Source organism: Loxodonta africana, chromosome 4, assembly GCF_030014295.1.
Source record: "Loxodonta africana isolate mLoxAfr1 chromosome 4, mLoxAfr1.hap2, whole genome shotgun sequence".
Taxonomy (NCBI): domain Eukaryota; kingdom Metazoa; phylum Chordata; class Mammalia; order Proboscidea; family Elephantidae; genus Loxodonta; species Loxodonta africana.
This window is the reverse complement of record NC_087345.1, coordinates 157,561,622-157,579,376: the sequence shown is the minus strand read 5'-3', so window position 1 is coordinate 157,579,376 and position 17,755 is coordinate 157,561,622. Positions and strand designations below refer to the sequence as shown.

The 17,755-nt window shown below is 38.9% G+C and overlaps 1 protein-coding gene across 1 annotated transcript in view; it reads left to right on the top strand.

The window, feature by feature from the left end:
• Positions 1-1,297: 1,297 nt before the first annotated feature.
• The window catches only part of CUBN (cubilin), a gene marked incomplete at its 5' end in the record, with an annotated part of 354,010 nt that continues 337,552 nt past the window's right edge, over positions 1,298-17,755 (top strand). The window contains 6 exons of the mRNA XM_003410564.3: positions 1,298-1,434; positions 2,012-2,141; positions 3,540-3,635; positions 4,183-4,221; positions 6,724-6,825; positions 7,497-7,600. Coding sequence (XP_003410612.3) covers positions 1,298-1,434; positions 2,012-2,141; positions 3,540-3,635; positions 4,183-4,221; positions 6,724-6,825; positions 7,497-7,600 — 608 coding nt within the window. The remainder of the gene's footprint in view (positions 1,435-2,011; positions 2,142-3,539; positions 3,636-4,182; positions 4,222-6,723; positions 6,826-7,496; positions 7,601-17,755) is intronic.

Sequence of the window (17,755 nt, the reverse complement as noted above, 5' to 3'; positions counted from 1 at the left end):
CACTGCTATATCCCAATGTCTAGCATAAGGTTGGAGCCCTGGTGGCTAGTGGTTAAGAGTTTGTCTGCTAACCAAAAGGTCAGCAATTCGAATCCACTGGCTGCTCCTTGGAAACCCTAGGGGGCAGTTCTACTCTGTCCTATAGGGTCACTATGAATCAGAATGGACTGGACAGCAACGGGTTTTTTGGTTTTTTTTTTTTTGAACACAAGGTTTGGCACAAAGTAGATGTTATAAATATATTAATTCCATTAACCAAACAAAGTTAAATTCAAATGAATTAGGTAGAAGTGGAGAGTAAAGATGTAGAGACATGAAGTAAAATTTAATACCTAAGAAACAATTTCTTCATCGGTTTTAAGGATTAAATGATATAATCCATATACATTGCTTAACACAATGCCTACCAAGAGCTCAAAACTGTATCAGTGGCTAGTAATAATACGGGGAAAAATTACCTCTTTGTGGCAATAGCATAAAACAGCCTATCTTCTTCCTTGGTTCTACCACTCCGATAAATTCCTTTTCTTTTTGTTAAAAAATTTTTTTTTCCTCAATTCAACCTTTTGCAGCATGCCCTCTAGCCCCCCATTTTTCCAGTTAATGAAGAAGTGTTGGGTGTTAGATCCAAAATTCTAACCCTGAAGTCTTCTTTCTTTTTTCCATGTCTTAAGTCCTAGAAGTTTTAGAAAAGTTTTAATCCTGTTTGAAAAGTGTTACATTTCTCCATAATATCGAATTGCACAGCCTTATTCAAGTGGGAAATTTTAGATGGCACTTCAATGTTTTTCTCAGATTATCCTTCTGAATGTTTGAAACCAATGAGTTTAGAGGCAAAAGTATCCTTTCATTTTTTTTTAAGCCTTTTTTTTAAGCAACCATTTCCCATCCCATTTTCTTAATTTTGGTTTAAATTTATTTTGTCTGCTGGCTCCCCTCAAGATTAAAGAGGTCAAAATGCAGTTAAATTCTGTAAGCTGGCTATGTCTTAAGCAAGTACTGTCTTAGTAGATGATTCTAAAGCAGCTTGTTACCGTTTCAAAGGTCAAACAGATAATGATTAAATCTTGTATCATTTAAAGGTAGATTTTGACCCCATTTTTTTTTTTTTTTTAGTTGAACAGTACTGAAAATCAAAGATCATTTATACACCTCAGAGGAGAAGGGGGAAGTAGTCTTCTGGGACAAATAAGAAAGAAAGGGAAAGCTACTGGGTATATTCCACAGGCCAAGGTACGTTTTCCTGTTTGCTCTCTCCAGTCTTCCTCACTCCACCTGTCGCCTCACTCTGAACTGACAACCTGGGAGGCTGGTGAGGAACATGTCCTCACCTTTTCTTTGGAGTTTGGTTATTTTATTGACATTTGCTGAATTAGATGGTGAAGCTGGAGGATCTGAGCTGCAAAGACAGAAAAGAAACACTGACCTCCAACAGTAAGTAGATGCATGAATCGTTTCTGTGATGAACTAAAAAAAAAAAAAAGTTGTTATCATGTCAACTGTAACTCATAGCAACCCCATAGAACAGAGTAGAGCTACTCCATGGAGTTTCCAAGGTTGAAAATCTTTATGGAAGCAGACTTCCACAACTTTGACCTGTGGAGTGCCTGGCTGGTAGGTTCAAAACGCTGACCTTTTTAGTTAGCAGCCCAGCACTTAACCACTAGGTTTCACAAATAACCAGTTAAGCAAAAGTGTAATTTTTCTTGAGGAAAACAAAAATGTTAAAAAGCAAACAGGGAAAAACATTTAGAGTGATTCATGAAGTCACCTTCTTATACAGAAATTATTCATTCACCATTTTGCAAAGAAGTCAAATATGCAGTTACTAGGAGACAGCTCCAGAAACTGCAGAGAAGGAAATGGCAGAAGAGCTGGGAGAATTTGGTTGAGTTATCCATAACGTGAAGATGTGTAAGGCCTATCACTATTCAGTGAGAAGCTTTGTTCTTTAAATTTAAAAAAATATACATGCTAATTACTGATGTGTTCTCTTGTTTGAATTATACAGGCCTCGAATTGCTACAGAGAGGGGAAATTTGGTATTTCTTACTGTTTCTACCCAAAACATTGAATTTAGAACTGGATCCCTTGGAAAAATTAAATTAAATGATGAAGACCTCAGTGAATGTTTACGTCAGGTAATACACTGGCAATATATTGAAGTCAGTTCATATAGCCATATGTAGTGACATAATCGAATAGGCCTATGTGAAGCTATGAAGCCCTGGTGGTACAATGCTTAAGAGCTTGGCTGCTAAGCTTTTCAAATCCACCAGCTGCTCCTTGGAAACCTGATGGGGTAGCTGTACTCTGTCCTATAGGGTCACTATGAGTTGGAATCCATTTGATGGCAATGGGTATAGGAAGCTGTATCTTGAATCTTACAATGTGGAGGTAAGACTAGTCCTTGTTAAAGGACAATGACATAGAGTTTAAGGTGAGTAGAGGGCCCAATCCTAGTGGAAAGCGTCTCATTGTTCAGGGACAAGTCCTCTAGTCCAGAGAAGATAAAGAGGGTAGTATCAGAACACTTCTGTCAAGGGAAGGCGTAGATGTGACCAGTGTACTTTTGCCCCAGGCAGAATTGGTCAGTTATTCTCCTGCCTTGTTGTTGGCCATTTAGTCGATTCTAACTCATAGTGACCCTATAGGACATACTAGAACTGCCCCATAGGGTTTCCTAGGTTGTAAGCTTTACAGGGGTAGATCACCAGGTCTTTTTTTCCATGGAGCTGCTGGTGAGTTCCAGCCACTGACCTTTTGGTTAACAGCCCTGTGGTTAATCATTGTGCCACCAGGGTTCCCTTAGTGAATGTTTTCAGTACTTTGAAACTTAATATTTACTACATCACCCTAGTATATCAGTTGTAATATTCAAAGTTAGCATTATTTAGAGCTTACTATGGAGCCCTGGTGGCGCCGTGGTTAAAAGCTATAGCTGCTAACCGAAAGGTCGGCAGTTGGGATCCACCAGCCACTCCTTGGAAACCCTACAGGGCAGTTCTGCTGTGTTCTGTACGGTTGCTGTGAGTCAGAATCGACTTGTTGGCAATGGGTTTGGTTTTTTGTTTTGGTTTATGAGCCATACACCATGCTAAGCACTTTGTGTATATTATCTCATTTGACCCTATGAGATGGACTCTTATTATTCCATTTAAAGGAAATCTGCAGCAGTTAAGCGACTTACCCCAGGCCACCCAATAAATGACTGAGCCAAGATTTACAACCCAAACAGTCTGACTCCAAACTAGGCTTCTTAACAACCGCCCTAAACAGTTATTACAGGGAAAAGAAATACATATGGAAAATACATTGATGCATTGTTACTGAAAAAAAGGGTTAAGTTATGTTGAAGTGTATCATGACCATTTTAGTCTGATGTTTATTATATGTGGCATTGCATTGGTTTTTATAATAGACAAGATCTTAGTGTTTAAAATAGAGTAGTACTCAAGTTTTTTTTATTATGGTATTAAACCCCTTTCCTATAAAATATATGATTTTTTCACTAGCATTTTCCTTTTTTAAAAAATTAGATCCAGAGAAACAAAGATGATATTATAGATTTAAAAAGAAATGCAGCTGGTGTGCCTCAAAACATATCTAGTCAAATCCATCAGCTTAATTCCCAGGTAAGTCACACCCACATCATTAGAGGGAATGGCTTCCTCTTATTCCAACTTTGTGAGTAGACTTTTTGCAGGGAAGATACTAGTTTTGTATCCTCTTTGAGGTGACATTATAATTACAGACTTTTTGGCTAAATGATGTAGCTCTAATGGAGAGGGTAAAAGTGGTGATGGGCAGATGGCTGGAAATATTGTGTAAAGACTTGTTATATAAATAGGCCTGAATCAAACCCTAGTTGCACCTTTCTTATCCGTAAAGTGGATGCATTACTGTAATTTACAAAGATTCCCAGAGAAGCAATCAATCCGCTCATCAGTGGGTTGTACTTCTTTCAAAAATAAGCATTTTTTAAAAAAACTTACAACATGAAAGGCAGTAAGAAGGAAGAGAAACCTGGAGAGGAGAAGAGTAGAGAGGGAAAAGGCAATAAAAGAAGGAACAGACAGAAAACAAGTCCCTAGGAGAGGGTTTTTGGAAAATACATCAAGGCTATAATGTCTGAAATGCCTTTGAACTAGCTAATTGGTGCTTTTTCCCCCCCACTGCTAGCTTGTGGATCTTGAGAGAAAATTTCAAAGCTTACAGCAGGTAAGTCTCCTAACCACAAGGTATCTAATGACTTTCACTTAAAATACACTAGAATCATTGATAGAGCTGATTTCCTTATTTTCAGGGTGGATGGGTAATCAATATTAAAGACTTTGATTATTTTTCCCATAATTTAATTCTTATCGCAGCTTGTACTTCCCAGGGTACAGATGAGGAATCTGAGACTCAGAGCAATAAAGTGACTGGCCCTGGGTCTTTTGACCCTGAGCTTGGCAGTCCCTATGCTGCTCCCCTTACAGTGTCACCCTCAGTGTTAAAGTGGGCTTAGGTGTGCTTTACCTGGCCAGCTAGTGACTGTACTCAGTGTGCGGATTGTGGCTTCAAGGCCTAAGTTTTAAAAGGTTATGCATCTTCTCTGTCACTAAACTCAGAGGCCAGGGGCATGTCATAAAAGATTTCAAATTTCCTAAAAACATTTGCTGATGATTAAATCTGAACAATTTCTTAGAGCAAACGTCCATAACTGTATTATATGCTACATAAAAGAGCTCTTCTAATTTTAGGCTTAATACCCCTTTTGTAGGTGGCTAGCCTCTTTAAGTCTTTCATGGAAGTCATGACCTTCCTCCCAGAGAGATGCACAGAATGTCTCCATATTTAAAATTCTGAATGAAAGTCCAGTGAGTCCAGGTTAAGAATCCCTGCTCTAATATTCTTAATATGTTTTGATTATAATTCAGGTGTTGTCTTCTGCTTTTGGTGTTTTACATTTGGCAAACAAGTTCTTGTATTTCTTTTCCTGAGTTTGATAATAAATTGCCCCCTCAGCCTTCAACTTTTTAGGGAATAGTTCAGTGAAAGAAAATGAGCAAAGAATAAAACCTGTGGAGAGAGACACAGAACTAGAGTTTTTAATCTCTAGAAGTGCTTGATTATTCCTACCAAGGGTCAAGAACTGGAGGCTATGGTCAAAATTAGCCCACAGACTCTTTCCCTCCTCCCCAGGAAGAGTTTTTAATTATTTTTGAATGTGAATGCCTTTATGCCACTGGACGGAACAAGTGTTCTCTGTGGTCCACAGTCTCTGCCACTGCCTATTGTCTTCCTCCTGACTGTTTCTGCACAGCAATACAGCAAAAACTTCTAATAAATTTGTGGTTAACTTTCTGATAGTGTTCTTTGATAAACAGAGTTTCTTAATTGTGGTGCTGGACAAAGATAGACAAACAGAATATTGGAACAAAAAGAATCCAGAAGCAGACTTCCACATGTATAGAATCCTTTGCCATTGAGTCGATTCTGACTCATAGCAACCCTATAGGATAGGGTAGAACTGTCCCATAGAGTTTCGAAGGAGTGCCTGGTAGATTCAAACTGCCAGCCTCTTGGTTGGCAGCCATTGCTCTTAACCACTGTGCCACCAGGGTTTCCCCCACATGTACGATCACTTGAATTATGACAAAGAAAGGATGAGTTTTTCAGTAAATGGTGCTCAATCAGTTGGCTGTCCTGTTGCACGTAGTTTTTTTCTGTAAAACAAAAGGAATAGACTAGATTTTCTTTGTGAGTCACTGAATATAAGAAAAAAAACTAATAAATAATGTGTAGATATTTTCATTTTTTAAAGCATAAAATTAGACTATTATGAGATAAAATGAATAGAATAGCTTTCCATTATAATCACTTGTACTCCATAAAGAAGTTTTCTCCCCTCCCAGAGGCATTAAAAGTCTTAAAAGAGTAGAACTGGTAGTGGACATACGGTAAGATTCCCCAGGTTGTGTGAACAAAGGCAGGTCTGTTTGTGACTCTGGTCTGAAAGCAATCAAGTGAGCGTGAGAGTGGAGAGCGTATCTAAACCCCCACATTTCCAACAAAGAGGCCTGGTGTGAAAAGAGTTCAGTCATCTTAACCCATGGGAGGAGAGGTGGCAGTGAAAGACGGTCAGATTTCAAATGCTTATCTGGAGATACCAAAGATAAGAATAATAAATAAGAGACTGGAATTTTCATTTTATTCTCTCTGAATAGCAACATCCATTATCATTCCTGTACCTGAAACTTTTACTCTTGTCCACTAACGTATATTTCTCAGCTGAACAATGTTTTTCTAAAGAGTAGTGTGAGAATCTTCCCCCTGGCCCAAACCATTAAGTGCTCATTAAGTGCTTCACAACTAGCCAAAAAGTTGGTGGTACGAACCCACCCAGAGGTGCCTCTGGAGACAGGCCTGGTGATCTGCTTCCAAAAGGTCACAGCCTTGAAAACCCTATGGAAACCCCCCTATGCACATGGGTTCGCCATGAGTTGGAATAGACTCAGTGGCAATGAAAACAACAATGATAGGAAACCCTTTTTGTTTTCACACAAGAGAGCTGATTTGAAGAATGTAAGTAATTGTTCTAAAGTCTAGAGGAAGGCCCTTGATTTCCTAAGAGTAGAACATAATCCTCTTAGGCATCTGCACCTAAAGGTGCTTTTCACTGCTGCTGACTGCAGGTACGATTATCTCATGACTGTTCCGGTCCTGTCTTTCTTTTAGACAGTTGACAAAAAAGTCTGCAGCAGCAATCCCTGCCAAAATGGTGGAACTTGCCTCAACCTGCACGATTCCTTTTTTTGTATCTGTCCATCACAGTGGAAGGTGAGTCACTTGGTCTTTGGCTGAAAATCGTGATGAGTCAGCAGCTGTGGTTTCCTTAGACTTATTCACACATATTTCATTCTTCATCAGCGGTTTCTAGGATCTTGTGCCCTCCGTAATCAAAATTAATTACACCCTGTATGCCAAAATCAAAACAATGGCAAGTGTGATTGTATAATCCACTGAATACTAAGCCATCTAAAGGAGGGGTTGATTTTACTGGATAACTACATGGAAGGGCATGATATTTTTGTTAGCATTAATTTAAATGGCTCAGCATTAGAAAGTACTAAACAAATCTTGATATAGCTATATTAATTTTCTTGTCCTTCTTTAATAGTGGTGAAAATATTCCCAACATGAACATTTCTTTTTAATTTGTTGAGTATTCCCAGACCCAGCACCAGGGTGAAATGAGGATTAATTTATATAAGGTGTCTCCTCATGTAACTGGTGTGATCTCATGAAAATCTGTTTGGTTCTATTAGGCCAATCTGAGTTCCAGAGGAAGGATAACTGGAGATTAATATTAGTGTTAATATTAATGTATTTGGCTTTACTGAAGACATATTACTGTCCATGCACAAATCCTTAAACTTATCTCACGAATATTGGCCTCCAGATGCTCCTGAGACTCCTGGCAACTGACTTTAGTCTTTATATGCACACAGGGTCCTCTCTGCTCAGATGATGTTAATGAATGTGAGATTTATTCTGGAACGCCCTTGAGCTGCCAGAATGGAGCCACGTGTGAAAATACAGCAGGGAGTTACAAGTAACCTTTCTTTTCTTTTTCTCTTAAAATTCAGGGTTCGTTTTGGAAGGACCAAAACCCTCCAGAGTTAAGAGTATCCATAATTAATGGAAACCCTGGTGGTGCGGCAGTTATGAGCTACTGCTGTTAACCAAAAGGTTGGCAGTTCGAATCCACGAGGTGCTCATTGGAAACCCTGTGGGGCAGTTCTACTCTTTCCTGTAGGGTCGCTATGGTTGGAATCGACTTGATGGCAGAGTTTTTTTCTAATCAGTGAAATTCGGTACCCCATGGAAAATATATGGTTCTTATTTAACATATACATAGTCATTTACTTAAATGAAGAGAACTTCATGAGTCCTCAACTCTCACCCAATGAAAAATTCCTTTCTTTAGTGTCCATGGGGAACTGGAGGAAGGCTGCTCTGGCTGGAATAGAGAGTAAGAAGAGCATGGTGCCAGATGGTACAAGAATTAGTAAGGGTTGGACCATGCAGGGTCTTATAGGTCAAATGGAAGAGCTAGTATTTATCCTAACAGCAACGGGCAGCCATTGAAGAGTTTTAAGTAGAAAACGGACACCCCACCATACCAACATACCGCTGCTGTGCTCATTCAATGTATTAGCAGTCTAGTGTAAGGAGGCCCTGGGTGGCACAGTTAAGTGCTCAACTACTAGCCAAAATGTTGTGGTTTGAACCTACCCAGAAGTGCCTCGGATATGAAGCCCCACTTCTGAAAGATCACAACCTTGAGAACTCTATCAAGCGGTTCTACTCTGCACACGTGGGGTCTCCATGAGTCAGAATTGACTCGATGGCTGCTAACAACCACCACAATGGCAATATCAGTAAGGATATCTTCATCCAAGCTCGATTTAAAAATGTTCACCATGTCAAGGTCAAAGGTTAAAAATTTAAATCTCCTTGCACTTCTTCAATTAGCCACAGAGACCCCTTATCATAATCATCATGCAACTCAGATCTTTCCTTCCCATTTACTTTGCCAAATGACTTGTTCATAGCATTTTCCTGCTGAGTCTCACCTTCTCCAGCAAACCTACCCTGACATCCTAGGTTGAGTTTGACATCAGAATGCCTCTGTGTTTCCATCCTACTCTAGGAACATTGCTCATTAAAACTAAGCTGACTCACAAATTATCTTTTTAATGATCAAGCCTAAAATTTGATGGTAGATCAATGTCGCACTTACTATTGTGTGGTTCCTTAAAATCACTTTAAAAAAAAAGCTGTTAATGTTATCATTTCACATTTTTTGGCTGATCTCTTGTTTCTGTGATTATTAAAAGATTAAGAAATTGATTCTGTTATGGCATGAACAAATCCTTTCAATACTCTGGGATACAATCTCACTAGACTAAAGAGATTCTTTGCTCACTATTGTCTGTCCTGTCTTGTTCTTCAATTCCCTCATAATAATACCCATTCCATTCTTTCCAGCAAAAATGAGTACAGCAATTTTGTTTTTTCCTATCATCCGCTAACACACTATTTTCTCAAAAAGCAGTTACATTCCTTCCTTTATATTTTATGGATCTTTTTATTCTCTTGATCGTTTTTGCTCATTCCAGGTTATAATTTTATATCATTCAATTTCTGGTAGATATGGCCATAAGATTAAACTCTGCAAAACCGAAATTAACTAGCTGTGCCTCAAATGTAGTGTTATGTTATCAAAGAACGTTTAGATTTCAGGACTTTGTTTTTCAGGTAAATGACCCCACCTCCCTTGCCTTTTAAAACATCCAGGCTTGGGCTAGATCCAGAATGCAGGCCTAATCTTTCATTCCTTTGAAAACATTATCTCTTGATTACTGTTTATCAGTATTTATCAACAAGGATTACTACTTGGAGATATCAGTGGCAAACTGTCCTGGCTCCTAGCACTTATATTTTCTGGCCTTCCATGTCTCTGGGAATATCCTGGAAATTAGATCTCATTCTTACTACCCTCCTGGTTTTATCACCAGTCTTTGGGCTTCTTGAGCCTTGGACACAAATGGGCCTTATGGTTTCTTGGAAGCCAGAAGCATGACAAAGATATTTAAGTAGGGTAAGATACATAACCCAAGCCAAAGGTTTTTTTTTTTTTTTTTTTCCCAGCACATTATTTTTTCCCCTACAAAATGGAAAACCAAAAACCAAAAAAAAAAAAAAAAACTCAACCTCAACAATTATTTGCTGCATACCAGTGGAGCTAGATTTTTTGTCCAGATAACAAACCTTTCTCTTTGTTTCCAGTGATTGAAACTATGTTGTGTTTCTAAGATTGGAATTTTAACTGAAGTTATGCTGATATATACATGAGAGAGGGAGAGAAATAGAAAGAGAACAACAATAAAAAAAACAGTTGATGTCAAGTTGATTCTGACACATGGAGGCCCCATGTATGTCAGAGTAGAACTGTACTCCACTGAGTTTTCAGTGGCTGTGACCTTTTGGAAACAGATCACCAGGCCTTTCTTCTGAGGTGCCTAGAGTGGTTTCAAACCACCAAGCATTCAGTTTGTAGCCCAGCACTTAAGCACTTTCAGTTTGTACCACCCAGGAACTCCTGAGAGAGAGAGAGGGAGAGAGAGAGAAAAAAACATTTTGTTTGTTGGAGCTGCCTACATGGCAGATTCAACTTTGTGAGAGCAATGCTGAATTCTCTCCTGTGTTGTGGTTGTATGCTGTCGAGTCCATTCCGACTCATAGTGACCCTATAGCACAGAGTAAAACTTCCCCGTTGGGTTTCCAAGGCTGTAGTCTTTACAGAAGCAGACTGCTACATCTTTCTCCTGTGGGGCAGCTGGTGGGTTTAAATCGCCGTCTTTTCTGTTAGCAGCTGAGTGCTTAACCACTGTGCTACCAGGACTCCCTTCTCTTGTATCCTCCTATAAAAGAAAGCCTTAGGATTTGTGCCTATTCTAGAAATAATTTTGGTTTTCTAGTCTCTATCCTTTATAGAGTAGCTAAAGCAAAAGGAAGAAATGATGAAGTAAAAGAGCTGAAGAGAAGATTTCAAAGGGCAGCTTGAGAAGACAAGGTAAAGTATTATAATGAAATGTGCAAAGACCTGGAGAGAGAAAACTAAAAGCGAAGAACGTGCTCAGCATTCCTTAAGCTGAAAGAACTGAAGAAAAAATTCAAGCCTCGAGTTGCAATATTGAAGGATTCTACTAGGAAAAAATTAAACCACACAGGAAACATCAAAAGAAGATGGAAGGAATACACAGAGACACTGTACCAAAAAGAATTTGTCGATGTTCAACAATTTCAGGAGGAAATGGTAGTGTATGATCAAGAACCGAAGGTACTGAAGGAAGAGGTCCAAGCTACCCTGAAGGCATTGGTGAAAAACGGGGCTCCAGGAATTGATGCAATACCAACTGAGATGTTTCAACAAATGCGTGCAGAACTGGAGGCGCTCACTTGTCTATGCCAAGAAATTTGGAAGACAGCTACCTGGCCAATGAACTGGAAGAGATCCATATTTGTACCCATTCCAAAGAAAAGTGATCCAACAGAATGCATAAATTATCAAACAGTATCGTTAATGTCACACACAAGTAAAATTTTGCTGAAGATCATTCAAATGTGGTTGCAGCAGTACTTCTACAGGGAACTGCCAGAAATTTAAGTCAGATTCACAAGAGGACAAGGAACCAGAGATATCATTGTCAATGTGAGATGGATCATAGCTAAAAGCAGAAAATACCAGTGTTTTATTGACTATGCAAGGGCATTTGACTGTGTGGATCATAACAAATTATGGATAACGTTGAGAAGAACAGGAATTCCAGAACCCTTAATTGTGCTCATAAGGAATCTACATAGAAGAAGAGGCAGTCATTCGAACACAACAAGGGGATACTGCATGGTTTAGAATCAAGAAAGGAATGCATCAGGGTTGTATCCTTTCACGATACTTCTTCAATCTGTATGATGAACAAATAATCCAAGAAGCTGGGTTATATGAACAAGAACGCAGCATCAGGATTGGAGGAAAACTCGTTAACAACCTGTGATATTCAGATGACACAACCTTGCTTGCTGAAAGTGAAGAGGACTTGAAGCAGTGAAGATGAAGATCAGACTACAGCCTTCGGTATGGATTACACCTCAACATAAAGAAAACAAAAATCCCCACAACTGGACCAATAAGCAAGATCATGATAAACGGAGAAAAGATTGAAGTTGTCAAGGATTTCATTTTATTTGGATCCACAATCAACACCTATGGAATCAGAAATCAAGAAATCAGATGACCTATTGCATTGGGCAAATCTGCTACAAAAGACCTCTTTAAATTGTTAAAAAGTGAAGATGTCACTTCAAAGACCAAGGTGCACCTGACCCAAACCATGATATTTGCAGCTGCCTCATATGCATGGGAAAGCTAGACAATGAATAAGGAAGAACAAAGAAAAATTGACGCCTTCGAATTATGGTGTTGGCAAAGAATATCGAATATACCATGGACCGCCAGAAGAATGAACTAAATCAGTCTTGGAAGAAGTACAGCCAGAACGTTCATTAGAAGCAAAGCTGGCATGACTTAGTCTCACATACTTTGGACATGTTATCAGGAGGGACCAGTCCCTGGAGAAGGACATCATGCTTGGTAAAGTAGAGGGTTAGCGGAAAAGAGGGAGACCTTCAATGAGGTGGATTAACACAGTGGCTGCAACAATGGGGTCAAGCATAACAATGCTTGTGAGGATGGCGCAGGACCTGTCAGTGGTTTGTTCTGTTGTACATGTTGCCACAATGAGTCAGAACTGACTTGACTGCACCTAACAACAACAACAATCCTTTATAGACTTGATGGAGGGCATTCAAGAGCAGAACATTTAAATTTAGGTTTCTCACCTTGAAATGGGAATAGTTTATGAAGCCTCATGAATCCCAGTTGATTATCTACGGCTTCAGTTAAATTTTTTTTTTTTTTTCCATTTAGCCTAACTTAAACTCTGGTGGTTAAGTGCTATGGCTGCTGACCAAGAGGTCGGCAGTTCGAATCCGCCAGGCACTCCTTGGAAACTCTATGGGGCAGTTCTACTGTGTCCTATAGGGTCCCTATGAGTCGGAATCGACTCGACGGCAGTGGGTTTGGTTTGGTTTTCAGTAGCCTAATTCAGGCATATGATAGAGGGAGACTTTTTGAAGTGAGGGAAGGAAGTAGAAAACTGTGTTTAAGCATAAGATTAAATTCTTGCTTCATGGAATCTGTGTATAATGAAACAGTGAACATTTAGATACTTTCTTGAGTTCTAATAATAATGTGAGGTCAAATCCTTGTTAATCAGTAACTTCCCTCAGGCTAGAAATGCCTTTGAGAACTTCAACAGATTTTTGCTAAGGGAAAACTTGAGCCACTCTGAAAAATCTGGGCCTGCAGAAATGTGATCATGACGGTCAGAGTTAGCTTTAAATTTGGGACCTCCTTTAACTCTCTAGTCCCATTTACTTAGAGAGACAAGGGAGACAAGAGTCTTTATCTGCTAGGATTAGTAATTCATAATTGTGAAGATCTTTGCAAAGTTAAAGCACTATGCAAATGCTAATTATTTGGAAGACTTCATAAGCTTTCATAAGAAAATTTCTGGTAAAAATTATTTTCCAGAGTAATGAAGGTAGAAAAAAGAGGAATATCATCTGTTTCCACTGATTCTCTCTTGGGGCTCCAGGTATTGCCCCCAACTGCTTCAGACGACTAACAGAATGATAGTTTGCCTCTTTTCAGTCCTGTTATCACCTTTCTGTTTTGAAGACTTAATTTTTTTTTTTAACTTCTATTGAGCTTCAAGTGAATGTTTACAAATCAAGTCAGACTGTCATATAAGCTTATATACACCTTACTCCATACTCCCACTTGCTCTCCCCCTAATGAGTCAGCCCTTCCAGTCTCTCCTTTTGTGACAATTTTGCCAGCTTCCAACTCTCTCTATCCTCCCATCCCCCCTCCAGACAGGAGGTGCCAACACAGTCTCAAGTGTCCACCTGATACAAATAGCTCACTCTTCATCAGCATCTCTCTCCTACCCACTGTCCAGTCCCTTCCATGTCTGATGAGTTGTCTTCGGGAATGGCTCCTGTCCTGGGCCAACAGAAGGTTTGGGGACTATGACCGCCAGGATTCCTCTAGTCTCAGTCAGACCATTAAGTATGGTCTTTTTGTGAGTATTTGGGGTCTGCATCCCACTGATCTCCTGCTCCCTCAGGGGTTCTCTGTTGTACTCCCTGTCAGGGCAGTCATCGGTTGTGGCCAGGCACCATCTAGTTCTTCTGGTCTCAGGAAGAGGTAAGTCTCTGGTTCATGTGGCCCTTTCTGTCTCTTGGGCTCACAGTTACCATGTGACCTTGGTGTTCTTCATTCTCCTTTGATCCAGGTGGGTTGAGACCAAGTGATGCATCTTAGATGGCCGCTTGTTAGCATTTAAGACCCCAGACGCCACATTTCAAAGTGGGATGCAGAATGTTTTCATAATAGTATTATTTTGCCAATTGACTTAGAAGTCCCCTTAAACCATGTTCCCCAAACCCCCGCCCTTGCTCCGCTGACCTTTGAATCATTCAGTTTATCCCGGAAACTTCTTTGCTTTTGGTCCAGTCCAGTTGAGCTGATCTTTCACGTATTGAGTATTGTCCTTCCCTTTACCTAAAGCAGTTCTTATCTACTAACTAATCAGTAAATAACCCTCTCCCACCCTCCCTCCCTCCCCTCCTCGTAACCACAAAAGTATGTGTTCTTCTCAGTTTATACTATTTCTCAAGATCTTATAACAGTGGTCTTATACAATATTTGTCCTTTTTCCTCTAATTTCGCTCAGCATAATGCCTTCCAGGTTCCTCCATGTTATGAAATGTTTCACAGATTCCTCACTGTTCTTTATCGTAGTATTCCATTGTGTGAATATACCATAATTTATTTACCCATTCATCCGTTGATGGACACCTTGGCTGCTTCCAGCTTTTTGCTATACTAAACAGTACTGCAATAAACATGGGTGTGCATATATCTGTTTGTGTGATGGCTCTTGTTTCTCTAGGGTATATTCCGAGGAGTGGGATTTCTGGGTTGTATGGTAGTTCTATTTCTAACTGTTTAAGAAAACGCCAGATAGATTTCCAAAGTGGTTGTACCATTTTACATTCCCACCAGCAGTGTATAAGAGTTCCAATCTCTCCGCAGCCTCTCCAACATTTATTATTTTGTGTTTTTTGGATTAATGCCAGCCTTGTTGGAGTGAGATGGAATCTCATCGTAGTTTTAATTTGCATTTCTCTAATGGCTAATGATTGAGAGCGTTTTCTCATGTATCTGTTGGCTGCCTGAATATCTTCTTTAGTGAAGTGCGTGTTCATATCCTTTGCCCACTTCTTGATTGGGTTGTCTTTTTGTGGTTGAGTTTTGATAGAATCATATAGATTTTAGAGATCAGGCGCTGGTTGGAGATGTCATAGCTGAAAATTCTTTCCTAGTCTGTAGGTGGTCTTTTTACTCTTTTGGTGAAGTCTTTAGATGAGCATAGGTGTTTGATTTTTAGGAGCTCCCAGTTATCTGGTTTCTCTTCGTCATTTTTAGTGATGTTTTGTATTCTGTTTATGGCTTGTATTAGGGCTCCTAATGTTGTCCCTATTTTTTCTTCCATGATCTTTATCGTTTTAGTCTTTATGTTTAGGTCTTTGATCCACTTGGAGTTAGTCTTTCTGCATGGTGTGAGGTATGGGTCCTGTTTCATTTTTTTTGCAAATGGATATCCAGTTATGCCAGCACCATTTGTTAAAAAGACTATCTTTTCCCCGGTTAACTGACACTGGGCCTTTGTCAAATATCAGCTGCTCATATGTGGATGGATCTATGTCTGGGTTCTCAATTCTGTTCCATTGGTCTATGTGCCTGTTGTTGTACCAGTACCAGGCTGTTTTGACTACTGTGGCTGTATAATAGGTTCTGAAATCAGGTAGGGTGAGGCCTCCCACTTTCTTCTTCTTTTTCAGTAATGCTTTGCTTATCCAGGGCTTCTTTCCCTTCCATATGAAGTTGGTGATTTGTTTCTACATCACATTAAAAAATGTCATTGGAATTTGGATCGGAAGTGCGTTAAATGTATAGATGGCTTTTGGTAGAATAGACATTTTTACTATGTTAAGTCTTCCTATCCATGAGCAAGGTATGTTTTTCCACTTAAGTAGGTCCTTTTTAGTTTCTTACACTAGTACTTTGTAGTTTTCTTTGTATAGGTCTTTTACATCTTTGGTAAGATTTATTCCTAAGTATTTTATCTTCTTGGGGGCTACTGTGAATGGTATTGATTTGGTGATTTCCTCTTCGATGTTCTTTTTGTTGATGTAGAGGAATCCAAGTGATTTTTGTATGTTTATCTTATAACCTGAGACTCTGCCAAACTCTTCTATTAGTTTCAGTAGTTTTCTGGAGGATTCCTTAGGGTTTTCTGTGTATAAGATCATGTCATCTGCAAATAGAGATAATTTTACTTCGTCCTTGCCAATCTGGAGGCCCTTTATTTCTTTGTCTAGCCTAATTGCTCTGGCTAGGACCTCTAGCACAATGTTGAATAAGAGCGGTGATAAAGGGCATCCTTGTCTGGTTCCCGTTCTCAAGGGAAATGCTTTCAGGTTCTCTCCATTTAGAGTGATGTTGGCTGTTGGCTTTGTATTGATGCCCTTTATTATGTTGAGGAATTTTCCTTCAATTCCTGTTTTGCTGAGAGTTTTTATCATAAATGGGTGTTGGACTTTGTCAAATGCCTTTTCTGCACCAATTGATAAGATCATGTGGTTTTTGTCTTTGTTTTATTTATATGGTGGATTACATTAATGGTTTTTCTAATATTAAACCAGCCTTGCATAAAAAAAAAAGAAATTTATTTATTTATTTTTTTTATTACCTGGTATAAATCCCACTTGGTCATGGTGGATTATTTTTTTTGATATGTTGTTGAATTCTATTGGCTAGAATTTTGTTGAGGATTTTTGCATCTGTGTTCATGAGAGATATAGGTCTCTAATTTTCTTTTTTTGTGATGTCTTTACCTGGTTTTGGTATCAGGGAAATGGTGGCTTCATAGAATGAGTTAGGTAGTATTCCGTCATTTTCTATGCTTTGAAATACCTTCAGTAGTAGTGGTGTTAACTCCTCTCTGAAAGTTTGGTAGAACTCTGCAGTAAAGCCATCCGGGCCAGGGCTTTTTTCTGTTGGGAGTTTTTTGATTACCTTTTCAATATCTTTTTTTGTTATGGGTCTATTTACTTGTTCTACTTCTGATTGTGTTAGTTTAGGTAGGTAGTGTTTTTCCAGGAATTCATCCATTTCTTCTAGGTTTGCAAATTTGTTAGAGTACAATTTTTCATAATAATCTGATATGATTCTTTTAATTTCAGTTGGGTCTGTTGTGATATGGCCCATCCCGTTTCTTATTCAGGTTATTTGTTTCCTTTCCTGTATTTCTTTAGTGAGTCTGGCCAATGGTTTATCAATTTTGTTAATTTTTTCAAAGAACCAGCTTTTCGCTTTGTTAATTCTTTCCATTGTTTTTCTGTTCTCTAATTTTTTTTTTTTGTAATTCATTTAGTTCAGCTCTAATTTTTATTATTTGTTTTCTTCTAGTGACTGATGGATTCTTTTGTTGCTCACTTTCTATTTGTTCAAGTTGTAGGGACATTTCTCTGATGTTGGCTCTTTCTTCTTTACGTATGTGTGCATTTATCCATATAAATTGACCTCTGAGCACTGCTTTTGCTGTGTCCCAGAGGTTTTGATAGGAAGTATTTTCATTCTCGTTGCATTCTATGAATTTCTTTATTCCCTCCTTAATGTCTTCTATAACCCAGTCTTTTTTCAGGAGGGTATTGTTCAGTTTGCAAGTATTTGATTTCTTTTCCCTAATTTTTCTGTTATTGATTTCTACTTTTATGGCCTTGTGGTCTGAGAAGATGCTTTGTAATATTTCGATGTTTTGGATTCTGCAAAGGTTTGTTTTATGACCTAATATGTGGTCTATTCTAGAGAATGTTCCATGTGCGCTAGAAAAAAAAGTATACTTTGCAGCAGTTGGGTGGAGAGTTCTGTATAAGTCAATGAGGTCAAGTTGGTTGATTGTTGTAATTAGGTCTTCCGTGTCTCTGTTGAGCTTCTTACTGGATGTCC